The sequence below is a fragment of the Lampris incognitus genome, chromosome 7, assembly GCF_029633865.1.
Source record: "Lampris incognitus isolate fLamInc1 chromosome 7, fLamInc1.hap2, whole genome shotgun sequence".
Taxonomy (NCBI): domain Eukaryota; kingdom Metazoa; phylum Chordata; class Actinopteri; order Lampriformes; family Lampridae; genus Lampris; species Lampris incognitus.
The window spans coordinates 27,506,548-27,530,402 of NC_079217.1; the positions used below are offsets into that span (position 1 = coordinate 27,506,548).

At 42.2% G+C, this 23,855-nt stretch overlaps 2 protein-coding genes across 5 annotated transcripts in view; one reads left to right on the top strand and one right to left on the bottom strand.

The window, feature by feature from the left end:
* Window positions 1-1,992: 1,992 nt before the first annotated feature.
* On the bottom strand, window positions 1,993-7,140 carry zgc:153372 (uncharacterized protein LOC767695 homolog). Of its 3 annotated transcripts, none has more exons than XM_056283966.1 (11): window positions 7,070-7,140; window positions 5,558-5,665; window positions 5,092-5,225; window positions 3,930-4,080; window positions 3,712-3,848; window positions 3,503-3,572; window positions 3,332-3,413; window positions 3,005-3,136; window positions 2,763-2,905; window positions 2,397-2,519; window positions 1,993-2,169 (listed from the first exon to the last, which is right to left on the bottom strand). In XM_056283966.1, the coding sequence occupies exons 2-11, from the start codon at window positions 5,639-5,641 to the stop codon at window positions 2,074-2,076; spliced, it is 1,152 nt and encodes a 383-aa protein (XP_056139941.1). In that variant the 5' UTR covers window positions 5,642-5,665; window positions 7,070-7,140; the 3' UTR covers window positions 1,993-2,073. The 3 variants fall into 3 exon arrangements, with proteins under 3 accessions (XP_056139941.1, XP_056139940.1, XP_056139942.1); XM_056283965.1 differs by having other exon boundaries at window positions 7,066-7,129; XM_056283967.1 differs by having other exon boundaries at window positions 5,558-5,662; window positions 7,058-7,077.
* A 14,217-nt stretch (window positions 7,141-21,357) lies between these two features.
* The window catches only part of prpf8 (pre-mRNA processing factor 8), a 47,263-nt gene continuing 44,765 nt past the window's right edge, over window positions 21,358-23,855 (top strand). The window contains exons 1-4 of one of the 2 annotated variants that reach the window (XM_056283047.1): window positions 21,358-21,510; window positions 22,209-22,329; window positions 22,459-22,627; window positions 22,909-23,073. In XM_056283047.1, the coding sequence (XP_056139022.1) occupies window positions 22,221-22,329; window positions 22,459-22,627; window positions 22,909-23,073 (443 nt within the window). In that variant the 5' untranslated portion in view covers window positions 21,358-21,510; window positions 22,209-22,220. Of the gene's footprint in view, window positions 21,511-21,892; window positions 21,949-22,208; window positions 22,330-22,458; window positions 22,628-22,908; window positions 23,074-23,855 lie in introns of those variants that run through there. The other variant, XM_056283048.1, reaches the window with a different exon arrangement.

The window sequence follows — 23,855 nt, forward strand, 5'->3', positions numbered from 1 at the left end:
TAAGGAAGGAGAAAAGGACTTGTACCGATTGGCTAGACAGAGGGACCAAGCTGCAAAGGATGTGCAGCAAGTTAGGGCGATCAAGGATAGAGATGGAAATGTGCTGACAAGCGAGGAGAGTGTGCTAAGAAGGTGGAAGGAATACTTTGAGGGGCTGATGAATGAAGAAAATGAGAGAGAGAGAAGGTTGGATGATGTAGGGATAGTGAATCAGGAAGTTCAGCGGATTAGCAAGGAGGAAGTGAGGGCAGCTATGAAGAGGATGAAGAATGGAAAGGCAGTTGGTCCTGATGACATACCTGTGGAGGCATGGAGATGTTTAGGAGAGATGGCAGTGGAGTTTTTAACTAGATTGTTTAACACAATCCTGGAAAGTGAGAGGATGCCTGAGGAGTGGAGAAAAAGCATACTGGTACCGATTTTCAAGAACAAGGGCGATGTGCAGAACTGTAACAACTACAGAGGTATAAAGTTGATCAGCCACAGCATGAAGATTTGGGAAAGAGTAATAGAAGCTAGGTTAAGAGGAGAGGTGACGATCAGCAGTATGGTTTCATGCCACGAAAGAGCACCACAGATGCAATGTTTGCTTTGAGAATGTTGATTGAGAAGTATAGAGAAGGCCAGAAAGAGTTGCATTGTGTCTTTGTAGATTTAGAGAAAGCTTATGACAGAGTGCCGAGAGAGGAGGTGTGGTATTGTATGAGGAAGTCAGGAGTGGCAGAGAAGTATGTAGGAGTGGTGCAGGATACGTATGAGGGAAGTGTGACAATGGTGAGGTGTGCGGTTGGAATGACAGATGGGTTCAAGGTGGAGGTGGGATTACATCAAGGATCGGCTCTGAGCCCTTTCTTGTTTGCAATGGTGATGGACAAGATCAGGCAGGAGTCTCCATGGACGATGATGTTCGCGGATGACATTGTGATCTGTAGCGAGAATAGGGTGCAGGTTGAGGAGAGCCTGGAGAGGTGGAGGTATGCACTGGAGAGAAGAGGAATGAAAGTCAGTAGGAGCAAGATGGAATACTTATGCGTGAATGAGAGAGAGGACAGTGGAATGGTCAGGATGCAAGGAGTGGAGGTGACAAAGGCATTTGAGTTTAAATACTTGGGGTCAACTGTCCAAAGTAACGGGGAGTGCAGTAGAGAGATGAAAAAGAGAGTGCAGGCAGGGTGGAGTGGGTGGAGAAGAGTGTCAGGAATGATTTGCGACAGAAGGGTATCAGCAAGAGTTAAAGGGAAAGTTTACAAGATGGTTGTGAGACCAGCTATGTTATATGGTTTGGAGACAGTGGCACTGACGAAAAGACAGGAGGCGGAGCTGGAGGTGGCAGAGTTGAAGATGCTAAGATTTTCACTGGGAGTAACGAAGAAGGACAGGATTAGGAACGATTATATTAGAGGGACCGCTCAGGTTGGACGGTTTGGAGACAAAGCAAGAGAGGCAAGATTGAGATGGCTTGGACATGTGTGGAGGAGAGATGCTGAGTATATTGGGAGAAGGATGCTGAATATGGAGCTGCCAGGGAAGAGGAGAAGAGGAAGGCCAAAGAGGAGGTTTATGGATGTGGTGAGGGAAGACATGCAGGTGGCTGGTGTGACAGAGGAAGACGCAGAAGACAGGAAAAAATGGAAACGGATGATCCGCTGTGGCGACCCCTAACGGGAGCAGCCGAAAGTAGTAGTAGTAGTATCACAATATACAAAGCAACAGCTACCAACCATTGCAGATCTTGCTTTTCTCTTTCCACAGTGGAACCCATGTACCCTCCTCCAGTATGTCCCCCCGCCTTTCCCTGTAGAGATGGACTAGCTAACCATGAAAGTGTTTTTTTCCCCCCTATGTCTTTGCATAGCTAATAACTTCTTATGCATAACATATAGCTACAATCTCTGACTGTCCTTTTTTTGGTTCCCTGAGCCATCTTACAGGCGCACTGGCCGAATTTCAAAATCTACATGACCAAGATCAAGGATGACATTAACTGTCCAAGATTTGTTTTAATTATTTTTAGTCTTAAAAATCAGTTAGCCTGTCTGCTTCCAGGTTTCTGTCTTATCGAGGTTCCATCCATCAGGTGCTGCATCCTCCTGATCGGTCTGTTTTGGAGCATTGTCTCACAGAGGAGCCCCGCTTGTCAGCCAGCAGAAAAGGATTGAGGTGGCAGTACTGATGAAAATGAGACAGCAAAGCCACAGTCACTTCCTGATCAATGCCTTCAACACTGATACTAATTTAAGCTTGGTATTGGCCTGATATCCTATACCAGTATCGGCACATCCCTACTTGTTTCATTTGGATTAAAATTCTCCATTTGCGAAACAAATAACGCGAAACATGAGCATATGTTACTTCATCTGACCAATATATATTTTTTGGTACAGATTATAAACTACCTGTGCTGTTGAGCTGGGGCTCGGCTGTGGTTTGTCCAATATCTGGATGCTGAAGTCTGGGGAGAAACGAGAGCACCGGAGAAATGCTGCCATCTCCCAGTCCACTTCCACTGCTACATCTCTCTGCATTGAACAACACAGGAATTCTATACATTTCCAAGACAACATTATTTAATCCATCTAGCATCACCAAAAGGTCTTTTTGGAGTTTTTTTTTTGTTGGGAGTTTTACTTTATGAGCTATAAATCTATAACACACAATGATTCTTGTTTGTCCAATTATGCGTCAAAACATGCAATGAAAACATTTTTCAGAGGATTATTATTGGAAAATGTCTTTACAGTGCCTCCCTTCACACAGTGTACCTTGAAAATGTGTGAGGAATCAAACTCAATTTCATCTGGAAAATCTGCTACAGTTCCTTTATAGGTCACTGCCGCCTTGGACATGACTCGGGTTTTGGGTATCTTAAAGAGCCTATAAGTACCCGATGCGTAGCTGATGTCACCTGGTTGGAAAACACGAGAGATGAGAAAGGCTGGTTGAATTTTACCGGTGCATGAAAATTATTAATAGAGGTCTTTAAAAGTCAAAATTGTCATCTTACCCGTTTTTGCTTTTAGCTCACAGTTGTGGATCACAATATGGCTTGCTGAAACAAGGCAGGGAGTGCTAAAGCCCACCTCCTGAGCCAGTGCAATGAAGTCTGGCCAAAACAGAGAACCACCCATTCCCTCACCTGCCCCATACAATTAGAGATTACAATTAAGAACAGATTAAGCTCCTACAGTTTTTTTCATGGAAGTTTAGTGATAGGTTACCGATGCAGGAATGCTCAGTCAGTGCACAATATTCTGGCATTTTTCAGCAGGCACCCAGTAGTTTCCAGTGAAACTGTTACCAAAAACAAATTAAATAAATGTTTTTTTCTTACCCCACAAAATTGGATCTTGCTTGAAACGATCAGGGATCACTTTGCTGGCATACATGTCACTTAAGTACACCTCGCCTCCTTCCTTGATGTTAAAAGCATTGGAGTCACAAAACATAGTTGGCTGTATATCTTTCTTGAGGCATTTTATAGTGCAAAAATTCTGAGACCAACCTTTAGGACATTGTGGGCTTCCTGCAGTACTGCTCTTTTATCAGGGCACAAGCAAATTACACAATTGGATCTGTAGAGAGCAGTTGGACAAACACTTTCACTTTTTTTATGGAAGCATCAAACCTATCTCATGAAAGAAAGACCTGTCAAATTTAGTGTTGTATCATGCTTGATTACATCCCTCGTCATTTCCCCAAGAAAACACTTACACCACAATATCCATGGAGTCATTCTGAATGCCAGCCTCACTTAGCTTTTCCATATATCCATGGACAAAGGTGGTGTTGGGCTTAATGTAGCCAAATTTCTTTTGATGGTACTCAATATATTTACAAGACACATCAATCTAAAGAGACAGTGAGATCAGTATGCAGTCTGTAAATAAACATTACTTGGGGAATCTATGCGTACATATGCATGTCAATACCAATTCCTTGGTCATATCAATTCCTGTGACATGCCCCTCCTCTCCAACAAGTTTGCTGAGGGCAAAGCAGTCTCTTCCAGATCCACTACCCAAGTCCAGGATTTTGCAGCTCTCAACCTTTTCTGGAACTGGAAGGCCACAGCCAAAGAATCTGGAAAACAAATCTCTGAATGACAACTGTGCAAGGCTGCAAAACAGTAGCATTCAATCATATCCCATGGAGGGCTGTGTGTATGCAGGTTTTAATGAATCAAACCTCTATGGTCCTCAATGACACATGATTGAATATAATTGCTATAAAACGTCTCCTTGTTCATATAAAGATAAGCATTGGTTACTAATCCACCCTCCTGTGTAGAATAAGCACATTATGTTTCTGTTTTACAAAGGGACGAAGGAATATCAAATCTTTTATAAATGTTGTATCTGCTGTTTCTTACCAGGAAAATTCAAAATTCCTTTTCGTTTGTAGATTTTGAAATGAAAATCAAATCACTATTCTATTTTCATTCCTTTAATTTCTGTTTCTGAAAACATGAGAACAACAATACATCGTCTCAATGTGGTATTCCCTACCTTCACATCAGCTCACCTGGCACCCTGTGATCATTCAGCTGTTGAAATGTTTGCTTGCAGCAGTCGTTATTGGGCTTGCCTCACTTGGTATATGGGTGTGATCATTTTTTTTAGACATACTCTAATGGTTATGCATATAGGCCTCATACAGGCCATTTACGATGGATATAATATTTATCATGACATGTTGCATTGGGATGTGAGTTGCATTCAGAATTGAGCATCAGTGTAAGGGCTAGTATGGCATTTGAATGGCCATGTCTATCTATGACGTAAAGTTCCTTGGTTGGGTCTTACATTTTTCTGTAGTATGTGTGCTGAGCCTGTATTTTAGCTATAAGTTCATGTAAATCTATGGCCTTTACACCCATAGTAAATTTAACTTTTTTGTGTGTAAAGTGGGATGAGGGGGCACCACACTGTGTTAATCCAGGCCATGTGTGCACACTTGTGTGAAAAATTGCAGTTTGGTCTTGGTGCAGTTACTGAATGAAGTCAAGGAGAGTCATGGGAGAGCAAAAGTTTTTCCACATTTACATGACACAAAAGTGAGGGCAAGCATCCTGAAAGACATTTAAAACTGTACCTTTGGGTCACTTCAGGATGAACAAGGGTCAATGCATCCACAACACTTTTTGGGGTTGGGCGGCAAGGAAAACTACAGCTTGCAGCACTGGTTTGCAATCCTTCGGAGGACTCCAGATATCGGCCATAGTATTTCTAGGTTTAAGAGATAGGCAATGGGTAAGCGCAAATCGAGATAACTGCTGATCCGTGTCCTTTGCATAGATGATATCCTGCAAGAATTAACAGAAAAAGTCTGTTATCTGCAAACTTGTTTTTGTGACTCACTGCCATCCCTATGGTGACTGAAGAGCAAGTGTTATTAAATCAGATCAAATTTGCATCTGACACCGTTTAAATTGGACCACAATTCTGCTTAGTTGGATGGGAGCATGCCGTTATGAAACTTATTTCCACACATTAATAACTTAAGAACAGTATGTATTATTAGTGCATCATGATTTCAATCTTAACTGATTGCACATTACCTTCACATTTTCATGCACATTAGATGACACAGGGTTTGAAGTAGTAGAAGGCTCCTCTGAAGGTACTGGTACGCATCCAGCCATTGTCCTCACGTAGCCTATGTACTGCTGTTCAGGATTGGGGGGCTTAAAATCAATTCCAACATACTTTGAAGGAAGGAAGGTAAGAACATAGGAAAACTCACAGGACAGGTGTAAGCCAACATGCAGACATCAATAATATCATTAATAATATATTAGAAATCATATTATCAACTACACATAAGATAAAAAAAAAACTTCTCGAACTTGAAACGATCAACCAAAACCGAGCAATGAAAACATTTAGGCTACATATACAGAGAAACTTAAAAAAAAATCACCAAAATGACTTTTAGGATATGGAAATGTTTTACTTAAGCTGTCTCCCAAACATTTTCATGATAATTAGGAGCAAGGAAAAGTATGCTCGCCTACATGATGTTATTAAATATTTCTATTTATTTGCAGACCTAAGGACAGGATGTGTACTTTTATATTTCCAAATCTAATAAGAAATATATACAATTCCTCAGCGCTCGGCAGGGAGCTCCATGAGATGATAAACAGATTACACCAAATACAACAGAAGATACAAATTAAAGGTTACCCCAAACAGGACTATCTCACCAAATAATATTCTCAAACATTGTGGTTCAGTTTCAAGTAGGACAGCACCTTTGCACTTCCAAGCAACAGAGAAGGAACATTTGTGTCTGTCTCGCAATGTGGCTGCCTGCAGCTGATATCAGTTTAGAAACGCCATGATTTTGTTTTTAAACCAAAGGAAGTAATGCAACCTGTGAAATGGTGTTTTCTAAAGGAATGTAGTGAGTACCATGTGTGCTGATATGGCTATCGTGTTTTCAAAACACAACGACAGCAAGTGGTTTGATTAGACTTGTAGAAACAGTGTTGAGAATTTGGGAAATTCAATCTCTCATAAGAGAAAACTTTCAAGTTTGTCATGTATGAAAGCAAGTTAACATTTACTTTCATAATGAAATGCTTGGTCTGCTGGCTCAACACACAATTGGGAAATAAAAGTACTTGGAGAAATCCAAGTGCAAGAATAGGATACATGTAAAACAAAGGTGTACTTTGCGGGACAGTGTGCTACAGTGGAAGATGTCTGCACAATAGTAAGGTGACATTATGCAATGTACTGTAAACAGTAAACTTGTGCAGATAGCGGGAAAACTTGTGCAAACAGAAAATAACTTGATGCTCAGAAGAGCCAGAGAGCCACATTATAAGAGCCTGAATCAGATTTTCTGTGAAGATGACATATTAGAGAATATCTACAAAGTCAAGGACATCAATCGTTAAAACAAAAACACGTCCGTGAACCTTTGTGGGTCACAAAACAATGACGCACGACAGACCAACCCGATTGCGACCAGTATGGAAATACAAAATTTTAAAATCAGTCCTTTATTCTACTATTGCACCTATTGTGGAAACTGTAGTCTGTAGTCTTACCGACCTACCTGCCTGCCTGCTGCCAGGCCTAGCTCCTAAGTAAAGACTGATCAAGGACGCCGCCGCTATTCTTTTTATGCGTAACTGCGGTAGAGCCACTTCCTGCTAATTTTCAAAATAAAAGCCGAAGAAAAAGCATACGCTGTAACAGTGCTGATCAAAAAAAAAGTTGCAAAAACTGTTTGAACTGCATCCGCCTCGGTTACATTCTGGTGTTAGAAAAATTGAGTGTTAGAAAAGCGATATATATATATATATATATATATATATATATATATATATATATATATATATATATATATATATATACTACCGTTCAAAAGTTTGGGATCACATTGAAATGTCCATATTTTTGAAGGAAAAGCACTGTACTTTTCAATGAAGATAACTTTAAACTAGTCTTAACTTTAAAGAAATACACTCTATACATTGCTAATGTGGTAAATGACTATTCTAGCTGCAAATGTCTGGTTTTTGGTGCAATATCTACATAGGTGTATAGAGGCCCATTTCAAGCAACTATCACTCCAGTGTTCTAATGGTACAATGTGTTTGCTCATTGGCTCAGAAGGCTAATTGATGATTAGAAAACCCTTGTGCAGTCATGTTCACACATCTGAAAACAGTTTAGCTCGTTACAGAAGCTACAAAACTGACCTTCCTTTGAGCAGATTGAGTTTCTGGAGCATCACATTTGTGGGGTCAATTAAACGCTCAAAATGGCCAGAAAAAGAGAACTTTCATCTGAAACTCGACAGTCTATTCTTGTTCTTAGAAATGAAGGCTATTCCATGCGTGAAATTGCTAAGAAATTGAAGATTTCCTACACCGGTGTGTACTACTCCCTTCAGAGGACAGCACAAACAGGCTCTAACCAGAGTAGAAAAAGAAGTGGGAGGCCGCGTTGCACAACTGAGCAAGAAGATAAGTACATTAGAGTCTCTAGTTTGAGAAACAGACGCCTCACAGGTCCCCAACTGGCATCTTCATCAAATAGTACCCGCAAAACACCAGTGTCAACACCTACAGTGAAGAGGCGGCTGCGGGATTCTGGGCTTCAGGGCAGAGTGGCAAAGAAAAAGCCATATCTGAGACTGACCAATAAAAGAAAAAGATTAAGATGGGCAAAAGAACACAGACATTGGACAGAGGAAGACTGGAAAAAAGTGTTGTGGACGGATGAATCCAAGTTTGAGGTGTTTGGATCACAAAGAAGAACGTTTGTGAGACGCAGAACAAATGAAAAGATGCTGGAAGAATGCCTGACGCCATCTGTTAAGCATGGTGGAGGTAATGTGATGGTCTGGGGTTGCTTTGGTGCTGGTAAGGTGGGAGATTTGTACAGGGTAAAAGGGATTCTGAATAAGGAAGGCTATCACTCCATTTTGCAACGCCATGCCATACCCAGTGGACAGCGCTTGATTGGAGCCAATTTCATCCTACAACAGGACAATGACCCTAAACACACCTCCAAATTGTGCAAGAACTATTTAGAGCAGAAGCAGGCAGCTGGTATTCTATCGGTAATGGAGTGGCCAGCGCAGTCACCAGATCTGAACCCCATTGAGCTGTTGTGGGAGCAGCTTGACCGTATGGTACGCAAGAAGTGCCCATCCAACCAATCCAACTTGTGGGAGCTGCTTCTGGAAGCGTGGGGTGCAATTTCTCCAGATTACCTCAACAAATTAACAGCTAGAATGCCAAAGGTCTGCAATGCTGTAATTGCTGCAAATGGAGGATTCTTTGACGAAAGCAAAGTTTGATGTAAAAAAAATCTTATTTCAAATACAAATCATTATTTCTAACCTTGTCAATGTCTTGACTCTATTTTCTATTCATTTCACAACATATGGTGGTGAATAAGTGTGACTTTTCATGGAAAACACAAAATTGTTTGGGTGATCCCAAACTTTTGAACGGTAGTGTATATATATAGACACCCCGTGGAAGGCGAGTAAGGCCAGCAGCATCGGGGGTGGGTTCAAACTCTTCTACCATGGTGCGGATGGGAGGAGAAATGGGGTAGATAGTCCATGGGCCAGACGATATTTCGGTACACTCAAGGTGGCAAAACTTACTTATAATTTTTGAAAGGATCCATGTCTGTTGATGATATTTTGGTATGATAACCATTCCTGAGTGGCAGCTGTATCACAGTTATCAGCTCATGAAGTTAACCACCCGCTAAACTAAATTGCATTTTAGACGCTGGTGCATATCCTGGTTTAGCCTCATGGTCAGGACATTTTTCAATGTTCTATAATATTGTCTTTGGTATCATTTTAAAGGGGACCTTCTTAGCTTTCATTCAAGCCCTGTTGTGGATATTTCTCACAAATATAGAGGTCACTTGAGCTCTTCAACCCGTCAATAACACACATCTTTCTGCAATTTTCGTCTAAACTATATACTTTCTTTTAGCCCTGTGGCATCTAGGAATATCAGGGACACAAAACACAAAAACTGGAATACTCACAGGACTGTAAAGATTCAGAAAATGTATAATATACCCATACTATTTCATTGTGTGAGGTGATTGTGAGCCTTAAATGAGAACTAGACCAAAGCCAGTTAGGTCACAAACTGGTCTCTATACATTTGTTTAAATACACAATCAAAATACATGATAAAAAGGAATACCATAGTGAGGTAATGAACTATTTTAATATTTTAAACAACATTGACATTTACATATACTTAGTCAATGACACATGTAATCCCATATCATTAGTGGGTATATGTAATGGTAATGGGTAGGGTAATGGGTATATGTGAATATGGTTACATTATTGTTATCAAGCTCTGGGTAACCAAGTCCAGAATCAACATCCTGTACATCAATAGACTACTACCACAGTACTACCATCAGAATCATCACACTGTCATTCATCAAACTGCTCGTTTCTCTCATCATCTGACTCCCCAAGTTCAAAGTGCAGTTCTGGACCATCCTGCTGTTTTTGGTTACTGCAGGTTTGTAACCTGCACATGTCTGTGCATGGAAGTCCGTTTGACAGGCACATGCAGCTTGGCATTTTGCATGAATGCACACACTTGCATGTTAGCATTTCCAAGACCACATCTGGTGCAGGTGGGGAGCGCATCCAGTAAATGGCCAGCTTGCCTTCATCGTCTGTCCATCCATACTCAGTAGGGCTTGGCACCACAGGGTTAGCCTGCAGACAGCACTTCCATATTGCTGCCTGATAGTTGGCTCGTTGAACATGCATAAAGAGACAGTCTCTACATGGTGGCAGCTGGCTGGACTCAACCTCTCCCCTTTTGGTGCAGAAGAGCTGGTAACGCAGTTTGTTCACCTCAGCAGTGCTGCTATTAGCAACATACATCCGACAGGTGAACTGCTCAATTTTCTGGAACAGCTCATCACTCACATTCCATGTCTGTCCCAGTTGACTAAAGGTCTCTTGGCAGGAAGTGTGCTTTCTCACTATCTTCAGGGCATTCAGCTTCCCTCGACCAGCGAATGCACTGACAGTGTCGCAGCCTGTGAAGGCATGTAAGCCAATTAGGCTGTCACAGATGCTGTCCAAGTGAACTTGCCGGTTTGGTGATGTCGACAAACCGTGTGCGGTTCTGAGTCCCACACTTCTGGTAGATGGGACAGGTGATGTCCTTCTGGAAGCCAAGACAAAGCACCATGACATCAGTGTCCTCAGCTGTGATGATAACTGACTTTGAGCCCGCATTTGCTGCATGCAATGCATGCAGGAGCAGACGGGTGTCAGCTTCTTCATGTGTGGAGTGCAGTTCTGCTGCTTCCTCACACCCATCTTCTGGCAACTTGTAGCAGGTTTCCTCACAGGTCATGTACAACACCTTGCCATGCAGCATAGCTCTGTATCGTGGGAGTTTCCACTCTTCCACCAGAAACTTGATGAGACTGGTCTTGTTGGAGGAACTGCACAGAAATTTTCTCCACTGCTGGACGTGGTGTCCCCATGCAAGATTATTGTACTGGAGAGTGATGTCTCCACCCCGGTTCAGTCGTTCAGCATCTTTGATCGAAGTCTGGTGATAGACATCAAAAACAACATCAATCCTCCCACTCTGTGCTCCCTCATGGAGGACCTGGGTCAAGGCTGACTCTGCCACCTGTGCAAAGGTTTTGTTGTTGCCATTCATTTTTTGGACCAGGCTCATCCCATCAATGATGGAAGTAGATGGGATTGGGATGTCTTCTGCAGGAGATACATTCTTTTCAAGCTCTCTGGCAAGTGCAGCCTTGTTTGATTTTCGTAAGGACCCATCAGCATTTGCCAGTGCCCATGGTAGTGGGCCCAATGGGTAGGCAAGGACATCCTTCAGATTCACCGTCCTGCTTTCAGCCACCAGGATCATGTGACTGAAAAGGTTTCTATCTGCCTTCAGAACCACATCCTGTGCTTTCTTTCCACGAGCTTGTTTTGTGCTGACATTGGAGAATGTTTTCAGACTTTGCTTGGTCATCTTGTCGTGGAATTTCACAGGTGGTGGGTCTGCATCTAACCTTGTTTGCTGGAATGCTTGGTAGGCCTCTTCTCCTTTCTCAAGAGCTCTCAAGAGATCTATGGTCACATCAGGTGGAGCCATGTTGCCAGTGGAGAGGCTAACCAAATCAATCTCATCAGGGGACATAGGATTGAGCCAGTTATTCTCCATAAGGTCCATGAGAGACTGGACATCTGCTTCATCTCTCTTGATCCTTGGACTCTGTAGATCTGGATGAGACCATTTGCACCTGCCTTGACCTGTCAGGTCTCTCAGCTGTCTGAGGTACATGCTTCTATACTCAGCTGTGAGATAATATTTGGTCACAGCTCCTGGCTTCAAGCTGAATCCCTTTGTCCCTCCAGCTGTTTGGGTGTCTTTGTTCACCGTTTCTTCTATAGCTTGGTCAACAGGGATTTGGCCAAAGGGATTGGTGGAGCCCAGTTGGACTGAGAAGCCTCCTTCCATGAATTCTGTGTACACATCTGGGTGTGTGATGGGCAGCTCAGACATCTGGGCGTAGTAGTAGGGGAGGTAGCGTGCATAATTCATCCTGTCATAAGCAAAGCACCATGGGATCATTGCTCGAATGCTAGCCAAGTGTAGTATCCAGTCTCCCTCTCTGGATGCTCGGATGAGCCCCAACAAGATTTCAACCATGTCCAAATAGGACATCCAGAAGTTCGAGAGGCTGCCGTTTCCACCTCTAAGGAACTCATGGTAGACTTCAAATAGATCCATGATGTGTGTACAAGAGCTGTTCTCGAGGACCTCCTTCAAAGCATGTTGTGAGACTTCTTTCCCAAGGCTGTCAATGGTCTTCAGTGTCTCATTCAGGTGAACCATGTCATTCCTGTGAGTTTCTTCCAACCAGGACAGGAAACCATTCAAGGTCAGTCGCATGAGAGCCTCATACAGGAGCTTGTGTAGTCGCACTGCCCTGTTGTACTTGCGGCCATCCATAACACCAGCAATTGAGCCTTCTGCAATCATGCCAGACTCAATGCAGAGGTCTTTGAGTCCAGCATCTTGGAAACGCTTTCCTATTATTGCCAGCAGTGTGCAGATGGTGTGGAATACCCCAAGCCTAACGATGATATCATGGAACTTGTCATGGTGTTTCCATGTGATCTCGACAGCCTTCGCATACAGGGCTGGTCAAAGACACAGACAATCTTCCTCAGGCCTAAGCACTGCATGATGCTCAGTGACTGGTTAAGCACCTCGTTGACAGTAGACATTTGTGTCGCTGGAGCATTGATGGTAGGCAGATAGCCTATATTGTCGGGGATGACCGTCATCTCTCCTCGAGTCAGGATGTTGAAGCCTGTCCAGCTGCTGACTGACTGTTCTTCTTGTTGTGACATGCGTGCTAGGACCCAAAGAAGGTTTTTCTCTCTGGCAAGCTTAGTATTGGCTGCAGTATCGGCATCTGACTTTTTGCTTTGTAGTGGCCCTACCCGTTGTCCAGCATTGTAAGTTGGTAACATTGGTGGGGGTCCATCAATGCTTCTCTTCTTTGTTTTGGGAACAGTGGGCATGGGTTGGACAGGAAGTGGGTTGACTGGCTTTGCTTGCACAGCAATCCCATTGACTCTGTGAGATGTTCCCTCACCACTGACAGTTTCTTCAAGACGGTCGATATTGTCCCAGGCTAAAGTTGTGAATATGCCAGGATGGATGTTAGCTGGAAGGGCAATGCCACTCCCTGATGATGAGAGTTTCTGGAGACGCAGGGCAGTGTTGATCTCTTCCATCTGTGAATAGGACACACTGTGACCAAGTCGGTTGAGGATGTTTATCAACTCTACATTTCCTGTCAACGATTTGACACTGAATGGCAGAACAATGTGCTTGGAAGGCTTGGTATTTCCACATATCACTGCATATACTATGTCATGGCCAAATGACTGCAGAAGGCACTGCACTCTCTGGGATGCATGATCAGGATCATTTGAGCCTGTGAGTAGAGAGTACAGGAAGATAATGAGCGACTCTGGAATGGTAGGACATTCTGCTTCTGGTTTGACTTCAGGCGGCCAGGTTTGAGGAACATCTTGACTTTTAATGTCTGCTCTCAATTTGATGGCTGCTTTGGCTATAGCATCTTGTGCACTGACACTTTTCAGGGTCTGCAGCTCCCTTTTGAGAGACTGATTTTCTTTGGCAAGCTCCCTCATGGACAAGTTATCGGGATAGAGGAGGAATTTTCCTTTCTCATCAGGGAATATCTGCAAGGCTCCAGCAAACTCACTCTCCAGGTTTCGCCTTATGTGCTTCTTGGTTGATTCCTTGACTTGGACAATGCCTTGGGAGTTCATTGAAGCTACCAGTCTAGAAGAGAGATCAGTCATTGTCATCACTTGAGGATTGCCAAAAAGCTCCATCCTGATGAAGAGGAACAGCTCATTGTATGCCTTATTCACAGCAGCTTCATACTGGGCTGCAGCATCATCATCTTCATTGCTGGCAACCTCTCCTTTGGAAACCTCTTCTTTGGTGTAAAGTCTATAGCATGACCTGTGGTAGTGCCCTTCAGCTGCTACAAGGTCTCTACTCACAATGGCAAGGATTCTGCTGTCCCTTTTCTTTGTGGCTGCACTCCTGATCTTTGCATCAGCTCGCAGTTCTCGACACTGCAGCAGTACTTCTCTCGTATTCTGTCTCTTGGAATATTTGCTGTTTTTCTGACAAAATATGCACTCTGCATCATAAGTCCTAGATGTACTTGGAGCATGTCGAGCTACTCTCTTAGATTGTTTCTCTTCAGCAGAGACACAACTTTTCTTTTCTTTTGCAAGGAGGCCATCAAGAATTTGCTTCATAGTGAAGATACTGCGACACTTTCTGTGGTAGTAGATTGCTGGAATCTGTCCCTCAGGAATGTCTTTTGCCAGTTTCAAAACTGGTACATGATTTCGTATCTGAGCTGCCCTGAGCAGAGTTCTCCATGAGTCGACACTTTGTAGTGAAACCAGCTTATCTGTATCATCAGAACAGTGGATAATGCACTCCACCCGTGGGCGCTTTGGTATTGGGTAAAAACTTGCTTGTTCACCAGTGGCCATATTCAGTCAGTTTTCACCTGCCACATACAAACAAATACATGTAACTTAGGTGTATGAACACTACTAAAACAAAGTTTACTTTGCTTCACCAGCGTCATATTACCATTATTTATCTTACATAGCCACAAATAGATACATTACCTAGTTGCTATGCAACAGCTGTATTTTGTCCACATGAGGCCGCTAAAATCAACACAAGATGAAAGTTCCTCGTAGCCACTTTAACTAATCATATTAACATATACATTAAAAGAACATGCTAACATTATGGGAAATTAGCTTACAATCTTCTCCAGAGTGAGACAAGAAGATAGATACCAGTTTCCTCTATATGTGTTTAGTAGAAAGCTATCTGGCTGCACGTTAGCCTAGCTTAGCACAATGAATGGAAGTACACAGTACTGGTTATCCTTGGTTGTTGGCCAACTAAGAACTGTCCCAGAGTTTAAGCTAGGCTAATCAGTACCAGGGGTGTTGAAATGCTATATTTGTAAAAATCTGGGCAAATACACAATCGTGAGAGGCACAGAAACAGGTTTCCTGAAAGAAAAATGAAATAGCTGCTCATTTGGAAAGGTTATCATGTATTATTTTACTTCTGTTAGTGTACCAAATAAAATGGCACCAGTGAAGTTGTGTCACCTTGGGTGATATCGATATCTGGTCTGACCCATGGACTAACTGGCTTTGGTCTAGTTAGTTTCTTAGTAATAATGCCCTTCTAATTTAAGGCTCACAATCACCTCACACAATGAAATAGTATGGGTATATTATACATTTCCTGAATCTTTACAGTCCTGTGAGTATTCCAGTTTTTGTGTTTTGTGTCCCTGATATTCCTAGATGCCACAGGGCTAAAAGAAAGTATATAGTTTAGGCGAACATTGCAGAAAGATGTGTGTTATTGACGGGTTGAAGAGCTCAAGTGACCTCTATATTTGTGAGAAATATCCACAACAGGGCTTGAATGAAAGATAAGAAGGTCCCCTTTAAAATGATACCAAAGACAATATTATAGAACATTGAAAAATGTCCTGACCATGAGGCTAAACCAGGATATGCACCAGCGTCTAAAATGCAATTTACTTTAGGGGGTGGTTAACTTCATGAGCTGATAACTGTGATACAGCTGCCACTGAGGAATGGTTATCATACCAAAATATCATCTACAGACATGGATCCTTTCAAAAATTATAAGTAAGTTTTGCCACCTTGAGTGTACCGAAATAGGAAATTTTGGGCTCTGGCCCATGGACTAAGAGGTAATTCTGAAGGAAGAGTATGTCAAGAGTGTGTTGGAGGTGAAGAAAGTGTCGGACAGAGTGATGACTATGAAGCTGGAAATCAAAGGTGTGATGATGAATATTATCAGTGCATATGCCCCGCAAGTTGGTTGTGAGATGGAAGAGAAGGAAAAATTCTTGAGTGAGTTGGATGAAGTGGTGGAAAGTGTACCCAAGGGGGAGATAGTGACAATTGGAGCGGATTTCAATGGGCATGTTAGTGAAGGGCACGGAGGTGATGAGGAGGTGATGAGTAGGTATGGTGTCAAGGAGAGGAATGTGAAGGACAGATGGTGGTGGAGTTTGCTAAAAGGATGGAAATGACTGTGGTGAATACTTATTTCAGTAAGAGAGAAGAACACAGGGTGACGTATAAGAGTGGAGGAAGGTGCACACAGGTGGACTATATCTTATGTAGGAGGCACAATCTGAAAGAGATTCGAGACTTGTAAACCATGTAGTAAATCCCAAAATATTTGATAATTAACAACCAATAATGCTCCTCAACAATAATTGCAAATTGCTAACACACATATTTTCAAATTGTCTCAAAGAAGGGATTTGTGAGAAGCAGATCAATACATAACAATGTGCACCAAGTCATAGACTTGCTTGAATATATCCATCCATCCATTGTCTTAACTGCTTATCCTGCTCTCAGGGTCCTGGGGAGGCTGGAGCCTATTCCAGCAGTCAATGGGTGGCAGGTGGGGAGACACCCTGGACAGGCCACCAGGCCATCACAGGGCCCACACACACACACACACACACACACACACACACACACACATTCATTCTTAGGGACAATTTAGTACCGCTAATTCACCTGACCTATATGTGGGAGGAAACCAGAGCCCTCAGAGGGAACCCACACAGACACGGGGAGAACATGCAAACTCCACACAGAGGACGACCCAGGATGACCCACCAAGGTCAGACTACCCCAAGGCTCGAAGCCAGGACCTTCTTGCTGTGAGGCAACCGCGCTAACCACTGCTCCACCGTGCTGCTTGAATATAGTGATGATATAAATGATGATGACTTTATTATTTTTCTTGATTTTTGCAAAGCTTTCAGCATCCTTTTATTGTCAAGACATTGGAACTCTGGTTTTGGAAAGAATTTCAGGAATGTAATCAAACGTTTTTATCATGACACTCATAGCTCAATATCTTTATCAAGTGGTACTTACCCTCGTTTTACAAATTAACAGAGGCACAAAATGAGGCTGCCCAGTTTCCCCATCACTCTTCTTAGTTGCAGGAAAAATTATGAATTGATGTAATCCTACCTCCACCTTGAACCCATTTGTCATTCCAACTGTTCATCTCACCACTGTCACACTGCCCTCATACATATCCTGCACCACTTTTGCATACTTCTCTGCCACTTCCGGCTTTCTCATACAATACCACACCTCCTCTCTCAGCACCCTGTCATATGCTTTCTCTAAATCCGTAAAACACCATGTAACCCTTTCTGACCTTCTCTATGCTTCCCCATAAACATTCTCAAAGGAAACATTGCATCTGTAGTGCTCTTTCATGGCATGAAACCATACTGCTGCTCGCTAATCATATACTCTTCTCTTAACCTAACATCCACTAGTCTTTCCCATATCTTCATGCTGTGGCTGAGCAACTTTACACCTCTGTAGTTGCTACAGCCCTGTACATAAAAAAAAAAACAAATCAAACCAAAAAACAAAAACAAAACGTTTCTGCTGCCCTAACCCATCTTTTCTTTTTTGTTTTTTTGTTTGTTTTTTTTTTTTTTCTTAAGTGGAGACTGGTCGTATTTTTTCACTTGGCATATAACATGTTTTTTCGTTTTTTAAAAGTTTTTCTTTTCATAATGCTCATAATAGATCATTTGATATTCAAACCTACAGAACTCAAGTTGTTGAAAACTTAATGGGGAGGGGTTACTGTTTATGGTTTTACAAGACTCGACTTAGCTGATGAATATACAGAGACTTGACTTTGACTGCATGAGCTGACTTTATTAATGACAACCCGTGCTGCTTACACATACACTTAACACATTGCCGGACGAATCACAAACAGTTACTGCCCATCATCAATTTTTGTATTAGTATCAGTGCGCGGCACTTTATACTACATCGTCCTTTCTCAACATGAAAGTTACACTTCTACATTGCTATAATGAAGATCTGTTTAGGATTTAACTTTGTGTCTCATCACTGTTTTTGTCTACCTCACACATTTGCTTTAACATAAGAAAAAAACTGAACTTGCTGCTCAAATATTACAGATGATCTATAGTAACTCTTCTGTGACTGTTTTGGGAATGTCAAACATAACAATGCCATTTCAGTGTCTGAGAACATAATATTGACTTCTCCCTGCAAAGAAAAGAATATATTTCAAATATTCTGACATTTCAAATCACATTTTCTTCTTGAAATGTTTTTTTTTTAAATGAGCATAGCTGGAGTGCGACTCTCACCGCAGGCTCATCAGAAAGTCTCTGTACCTCTCAGGTGGTCGAATAACTCGACTACTCCTGGTTTGAGCAGGCCTTGACAACGATGAGAGCTCGATGTCAACACTCTCTGCTGTACCTGCGTCTGGTGGGTTGGTTTGCCCTTCATCTGTTAAGTCTGTTTCTGAGTTCATCTGAGTGCTGGGTGGTGTTTTCCTCAGATGGTGTTGGTTGCATCTGTAGTGCTGTCCTGAAGTTGTCACTATGTCATAGGACCGTGGTTCACCCCTCTGTGCTGTGACCACAACTGGGCACCAACCTTCTGCTGTCTCCATGTGAACAGTACTATCTGGGTGCAGTTCTGGAAGCCACTTTGCTCCTTTATTGTAGTACTGCTGCTGTCTTTTCTGTAGATTTTGGAGAGTTGAGTGTACATCTTTGGGCACTGCTGGGTGGAGAACTGTGCTGGAGCTCAGTAGAGTGCTTCTGAGGACTCTGCCCATGAGCATTTGTGCTGGGGAATACTCCATACCTGTTACAGGTGTGTTCTTCAGGTTGAGAAGTGCGAGATGAGGATCTGTGCTTTCTTCAGCACGAGTTTCATGGTTTTCACCATTCTCTCAGCTAATCCATTTGACTGTACATAACCCCGGACTGGAGTGAATGAGTTTTATGCCCCATGACATTGCAAAGTTTCTCATTTCCTGACTTGCAAATGGAACATGGTCACACTCTTTTGGTATTCCTATTCTAGAGAAAAATGATTTCATCTGGCTGATCACAGTGTGTGATGTATTGTCCTTAACGTTCAGTGCCTCTGGGTATTTTGAGAGGTAGTCTACTATCAAGAAAAATGACTGACCTTCTATTTCAAAGATGTCAGCCCCAACTTGGAGCCAAGGAAGCTCAGGGATGTCATGTGAGATTGAGATCAGTGGCTCCTTCTGGTTTCTGGCTGGAACTGCTGGCACGTCCCACAAGTCTCAACAATTTGTTTTATGTCTCTTGTCATTCCAGTCCAGTACCAGTGCTTCCTGGCCAGCGCTTTAGTCCGCTGCATCCCTTGATGAGCTATATGTAGCTTTTGTAGCATTTCTGTTCTCATTGTGCTTGGGAGGATTATCCAGCAAACATTATTCCTTCCCTCACAGCCACTGTGTGTCTGATAGGCCAGTATAGTGTCAGTCTTGAATCTTCTTGCTTCCTGTGTCGGGTCCAACCATCTCTGTGTATGACTTGCAACAGCTGCAGTGTTTCATCTTTCTTTGTTCCACCCTTGAGCTGCTCTAGAGTCTCTGTACTCAGGGCATCTGTGGGCTCCAAGCAGAGACAACTTTCTCGTCCATGATGTCATCTGCTGACGTGTGCTGTTCTTGTATGACAGCTCCTGAGAGTGTGTCTGCAATCAGTAGATCTTTACCCGGTGTGTAGGTGACATTTAAGTCATATCGCTGCAGCTGAAGCAGCATTCTCTGCAGTCTGGAAGGAGCTGTTCCAAGTGGCTTTCTCAGGATGTTTTTGCAATGGTTTGTGGTCTGACTGAACATTCACCCTCACCCCATACACATACTGGTGGAATTTTTTGACAGAGAAGACAATAACTAAGAGTTCCTTCTCAATTTGTGCATAGTTCTTTTAGGTCTCAGTCAGTGTCTTTGATGCATAGGCTTTTGGTGGCCCTCTTGTAAGAGACATGCCCCCAGGCCATCTTTAGATGCACCAGCCTGTATTATGAGCTGTTTCTTTGGATCGAAGAACCTGAGCACATGAGCATTTGTGAGGGCATGCTTCAGTTTGTTGACTGCATCATCATGTTCATGTTGCCACTGCCACACATTATCCTTCCATAGCAGCTGTTTTAGTGGCACCATTATGGTGGCCTCACCAGGGATATACTGCGCTAGGTATTTTATCATGCAACGGGGAGTGCAGAGAGAGGTGAAGAAGAGAGTGCAGGCAAGGTGGAGTGGGTGGAGAAGAGTGTCAGGAGTGATTTGCGACAGAAGGGTATGAGCAAGAGTTAAAGGTAAGATTTACAAGATGGTTGTGAGACCAGCTATGACTATGTCATATGGTTTGGAGACAGTGGCACTGACGAAAAGACAGGAGGCGAAGCTGGAGGTGGCAGAGTTGAAGATGCTAAGATTTTAACTGGGAGTAACGAAGAAGGACAGGATTAGGGACGATTTTATTAGAGGGACAGCTCAGGTTGGACGGTTTGGAGACAAAGCAAGAGAGGCAAGATTGAGATGGCTTGGACATGTGTGGGGGAGAGATGCTGGGTATATTGGGAGAAGGATGTTGAATATGGAGCTGCCAGGGGAGAGGAAAAGAGGAAGGCCAAAGAGGAGGTTTATGGATGTGGTGAGGGAGTACATGCAGGTGGCTGGTGTGACAGAGGAAGCTGCAGAGGACAGGGAGAAATTGAAACGGATGATCCGCTGTGGCGACCCCTAACGGGAGCAGCCAAAAGTAGTAGTAGTCTTTGGTTTGATTGATTTTAAGATACAATGTGACGGAAAATATTTTATAATAAATCTTGTATTTTTACTTGCTAAACATTACATCCACAAAAACAAATTCAATGGTTCTAAACCATTTGCCCCCGTTTTCAAAAATGAACTCAATGAATATATGGATGCCATAAAACATTCAAAGAACTGTAAAGCCATGAGGACTGTATATTTATATGAATCGTTTGTGAACTCGCTGGACTGATGTTGGAGCAGCCTGAACTGAATTTGGTGCAGAGTTTTCACCTTTTGAATGACACTTTTTTTGCCTGCACCGCTGGGCCTTGCGTTGTGTTGTATTTTGTCTTTATGTGTTCCTTATGTTTTGTATTTGATACTGTTTTCAATAAAGTAAAAAAAAAACGGAACGTTAACTTCCGGTGTATTCATCCGGGCATTTGCAATATTACGGTGGCGCCGCGAGTCAGGCTCTTTCCGGAAGTGGTTCTCTGTGAATTTCAATAAATTGCCTACATCGTGTATCGTTCGTTGCTAGCAGGGCACGCTGCTCTCTCAGGAAGACATGAAAATAGCATAAGTCTAAGCGAGGAAAAGTATTGGACTGAAAAAAACCCCCAAAGAAAACCGAAATGATTTGGTAGTTGTATGCGAGCCAGTGGTTTCTTCCAGATCAAGTAGCTGCCTTGGGATTTAATGTAATTATTGCTTCAAATACTCACGACTGGCTAGTTATTGTGTCATTAGCTATGCCGATGTTAGCGTTTATTTTAGCTAATGCTAAGTAGCTTAGCTTTTACTTCATCCAGGTTTACTCTTTGCTAAATGTTAATACAAGTAAACTATGGAATTTAGTTGTCTTAGATAAAGATATTATACATGTAACGTTACCATCGAGGAACGATTGGGTAATTGTTATGAAAACAACCTTCGCTTTACACTAATGCTCTAGTCTTAGCCAGCGTTACGCTAGGTTTCATTTAGATTAACGCTAGCTAGCCAAGTTAGTTTCGCACTTTGAACCATACTGTGAAATGAGAAGACATTTATGCCCGATTAAGTAAAAGTTACAACGAGGCCAGTATACCCGATAACTTCATGATCGATAGATTACCCGTCGCCATTAACCAGCCAAGGTAATTGTAATTACAGTTCAGTGCATTTGTTTTTATAATAAGCAAAGTTTTACTGACGTGGCTTGGCATCTTAATTATGAGTCTGTCACGTACACTGATTGGGGACTGTGGGAACTCTGAACAAGATACAGACTGCGTCGAAACGTTAGTTTTAAAACCGTCTAGGTTCGATTAATCGTGTTCCGGTGCTTCACTTATGTCATTCAGGTGAGCTTTTTCAATTGACGAATGTTTATTCTGTTTGGATTTTGTGTTTACAGTTGAAAGGTGTTATGGCAGCTGCGTTCCCCTACAGAGGGGTTCCTGGGGGGATGCCTCCAGGAATAACGCCCCCAGCTCAAGTCCCAGATTATATGAGTGAGGAAAAACTTCAAGAGAAAGGTATGTCATGTTCAAACACAACTATTTGTATTCTAAAATCTCAATTTGACATGCATACAAGGTAAAAAATTAGGGTAAGCATGAAACATTACATTTTAAGGTTTCATATCAAAATTTTCTCCTCTTTAGCAAGAAAATGGCAGCAGTTGCAGGCCAAACGCTACTCGGAGAAAAGAAAGTTTGGCTTTGTGGATGCTCAGAAGGAGGACATGCCACCTGAGCATGTCCGCAAGATCATCAGGGACCATGGGGACATGACCAACAGGAAATTTCGCCATGACAAGAGGGTCTATCTTGGGTAAATACAAACAACCCATGTAGGAGTAGTTTTGCATCAGTTTTGTCCTTTTAATATTTCCACATCTTTTTTACTTTGCTGAGAAGTGTCTCTCCTTTAGATACAGGAAATGCTTTTAATTGTACTTTAAAATAGTACAAGTTGTTAGTAATTGATTACTTTTGAGCACAAATTCTTAAAACTTAGAAATATATTTTCATACCAATGCTTTCTGTTGAAGATATCTATAAACTAGTCCTTTTGTCCATTTTGCGCCCTTCTTTTGTGTCTGTGTTCTACAGTGCGTTGAAGTATATGCCACATGCAGTACTAAAGCTGCTGGAGAACATGCCCATGCCCTGGGAGCAGATTAGAGATGTACCTGTACTCTACCACATCACTGGAGCCATCTCTTTCGTCAATGAAATCCCCTGGGTCATAGAGCCTGTCTATATCGCACAGTGGGGGTGAGCACAGTTCCTTAAGTAAAAGTAACATGCCATGTCTGTGAATGTTCTCATTCATCCAGGTCATGGTAATCCAAAGGAGTTGAATCAAGTGCAACATGTCATGCTTCACTCAGTTTCAAGATTGGTTGTGTGTATAAAAACAAACACTTCTATTGACTACATAAAATACAAATATTGGCAGCATGGTGCTATATTTACATTTCTACAGTCAAACATTTTTAAAGTGACGCTTTAGGCAACTAAAGCAAAATTCTAGTAGACGGTTTTGGATTTTCAAAGTTTAATAACTTTGTGGGAAAAAAAAGATATAGACCTTCCGCTCCCTGAATGCTCCTAAAATAGAAAATATTTGCATTAAAATGAGTTTTAGATCAATTGCACAAAAAAAAGTTTTGATAATATGTACCTAAAACGACCATGAGCCATCAGAAAGACAGCTCGTAATTTGCGCGTCATGTCACTATTTACAATGTGTGTTGGTCGCATCATTTCCTTCGAAGTTCATTGCTCTGTCCTAGAAACACACTAGCGTTCTCCAATGCAGAGTAATAGTCTAAATTTGATTTTTGATTTTTGCCAACATGTCTGGTTACAGACACTGTTTCACGCACCATGACTACCACCAAGGTGTTGCAGTATTTACAGGTGTTGAACAGTGGCGATATTAAATTGTTTGAAAAATAGTATTTAAGCTGTTAAAATCTTAATTTTGGTGTCAGTCGTTTCTTAACAGACATACTATGCATATCATATAACGTATGTTACGCATTGCATATAAC

What these genes read in the sequence shown, in the direction of transcription:
- zgc:153372 (XM_056283966.1), bottom strand. Translation starts at nt 5,641, where the DNA reads ATGGCTGGATGCGTACCAGTACCTTCAGAGGAGCCTTCTACTACTTCA. An exon ending in CATCCTGAAGTGACCCAAAG is followed by an intron (nt 4,081 to 5,091) that starts GTACAGTTTTAA and finishes TTTGTTTTCCAG; the next exon opens with ATTCTTTGGCTGTGGCCTTC. An exon ending in GCAAGATCCAATTTTGTGGG is followed by an intron (nt 3,137 to 3,331) that starts GTAAGAAAAAAA and finishes TGTATGGGGCAG; the next exon opens with GTGAGGGAATGGGTGGTTCT.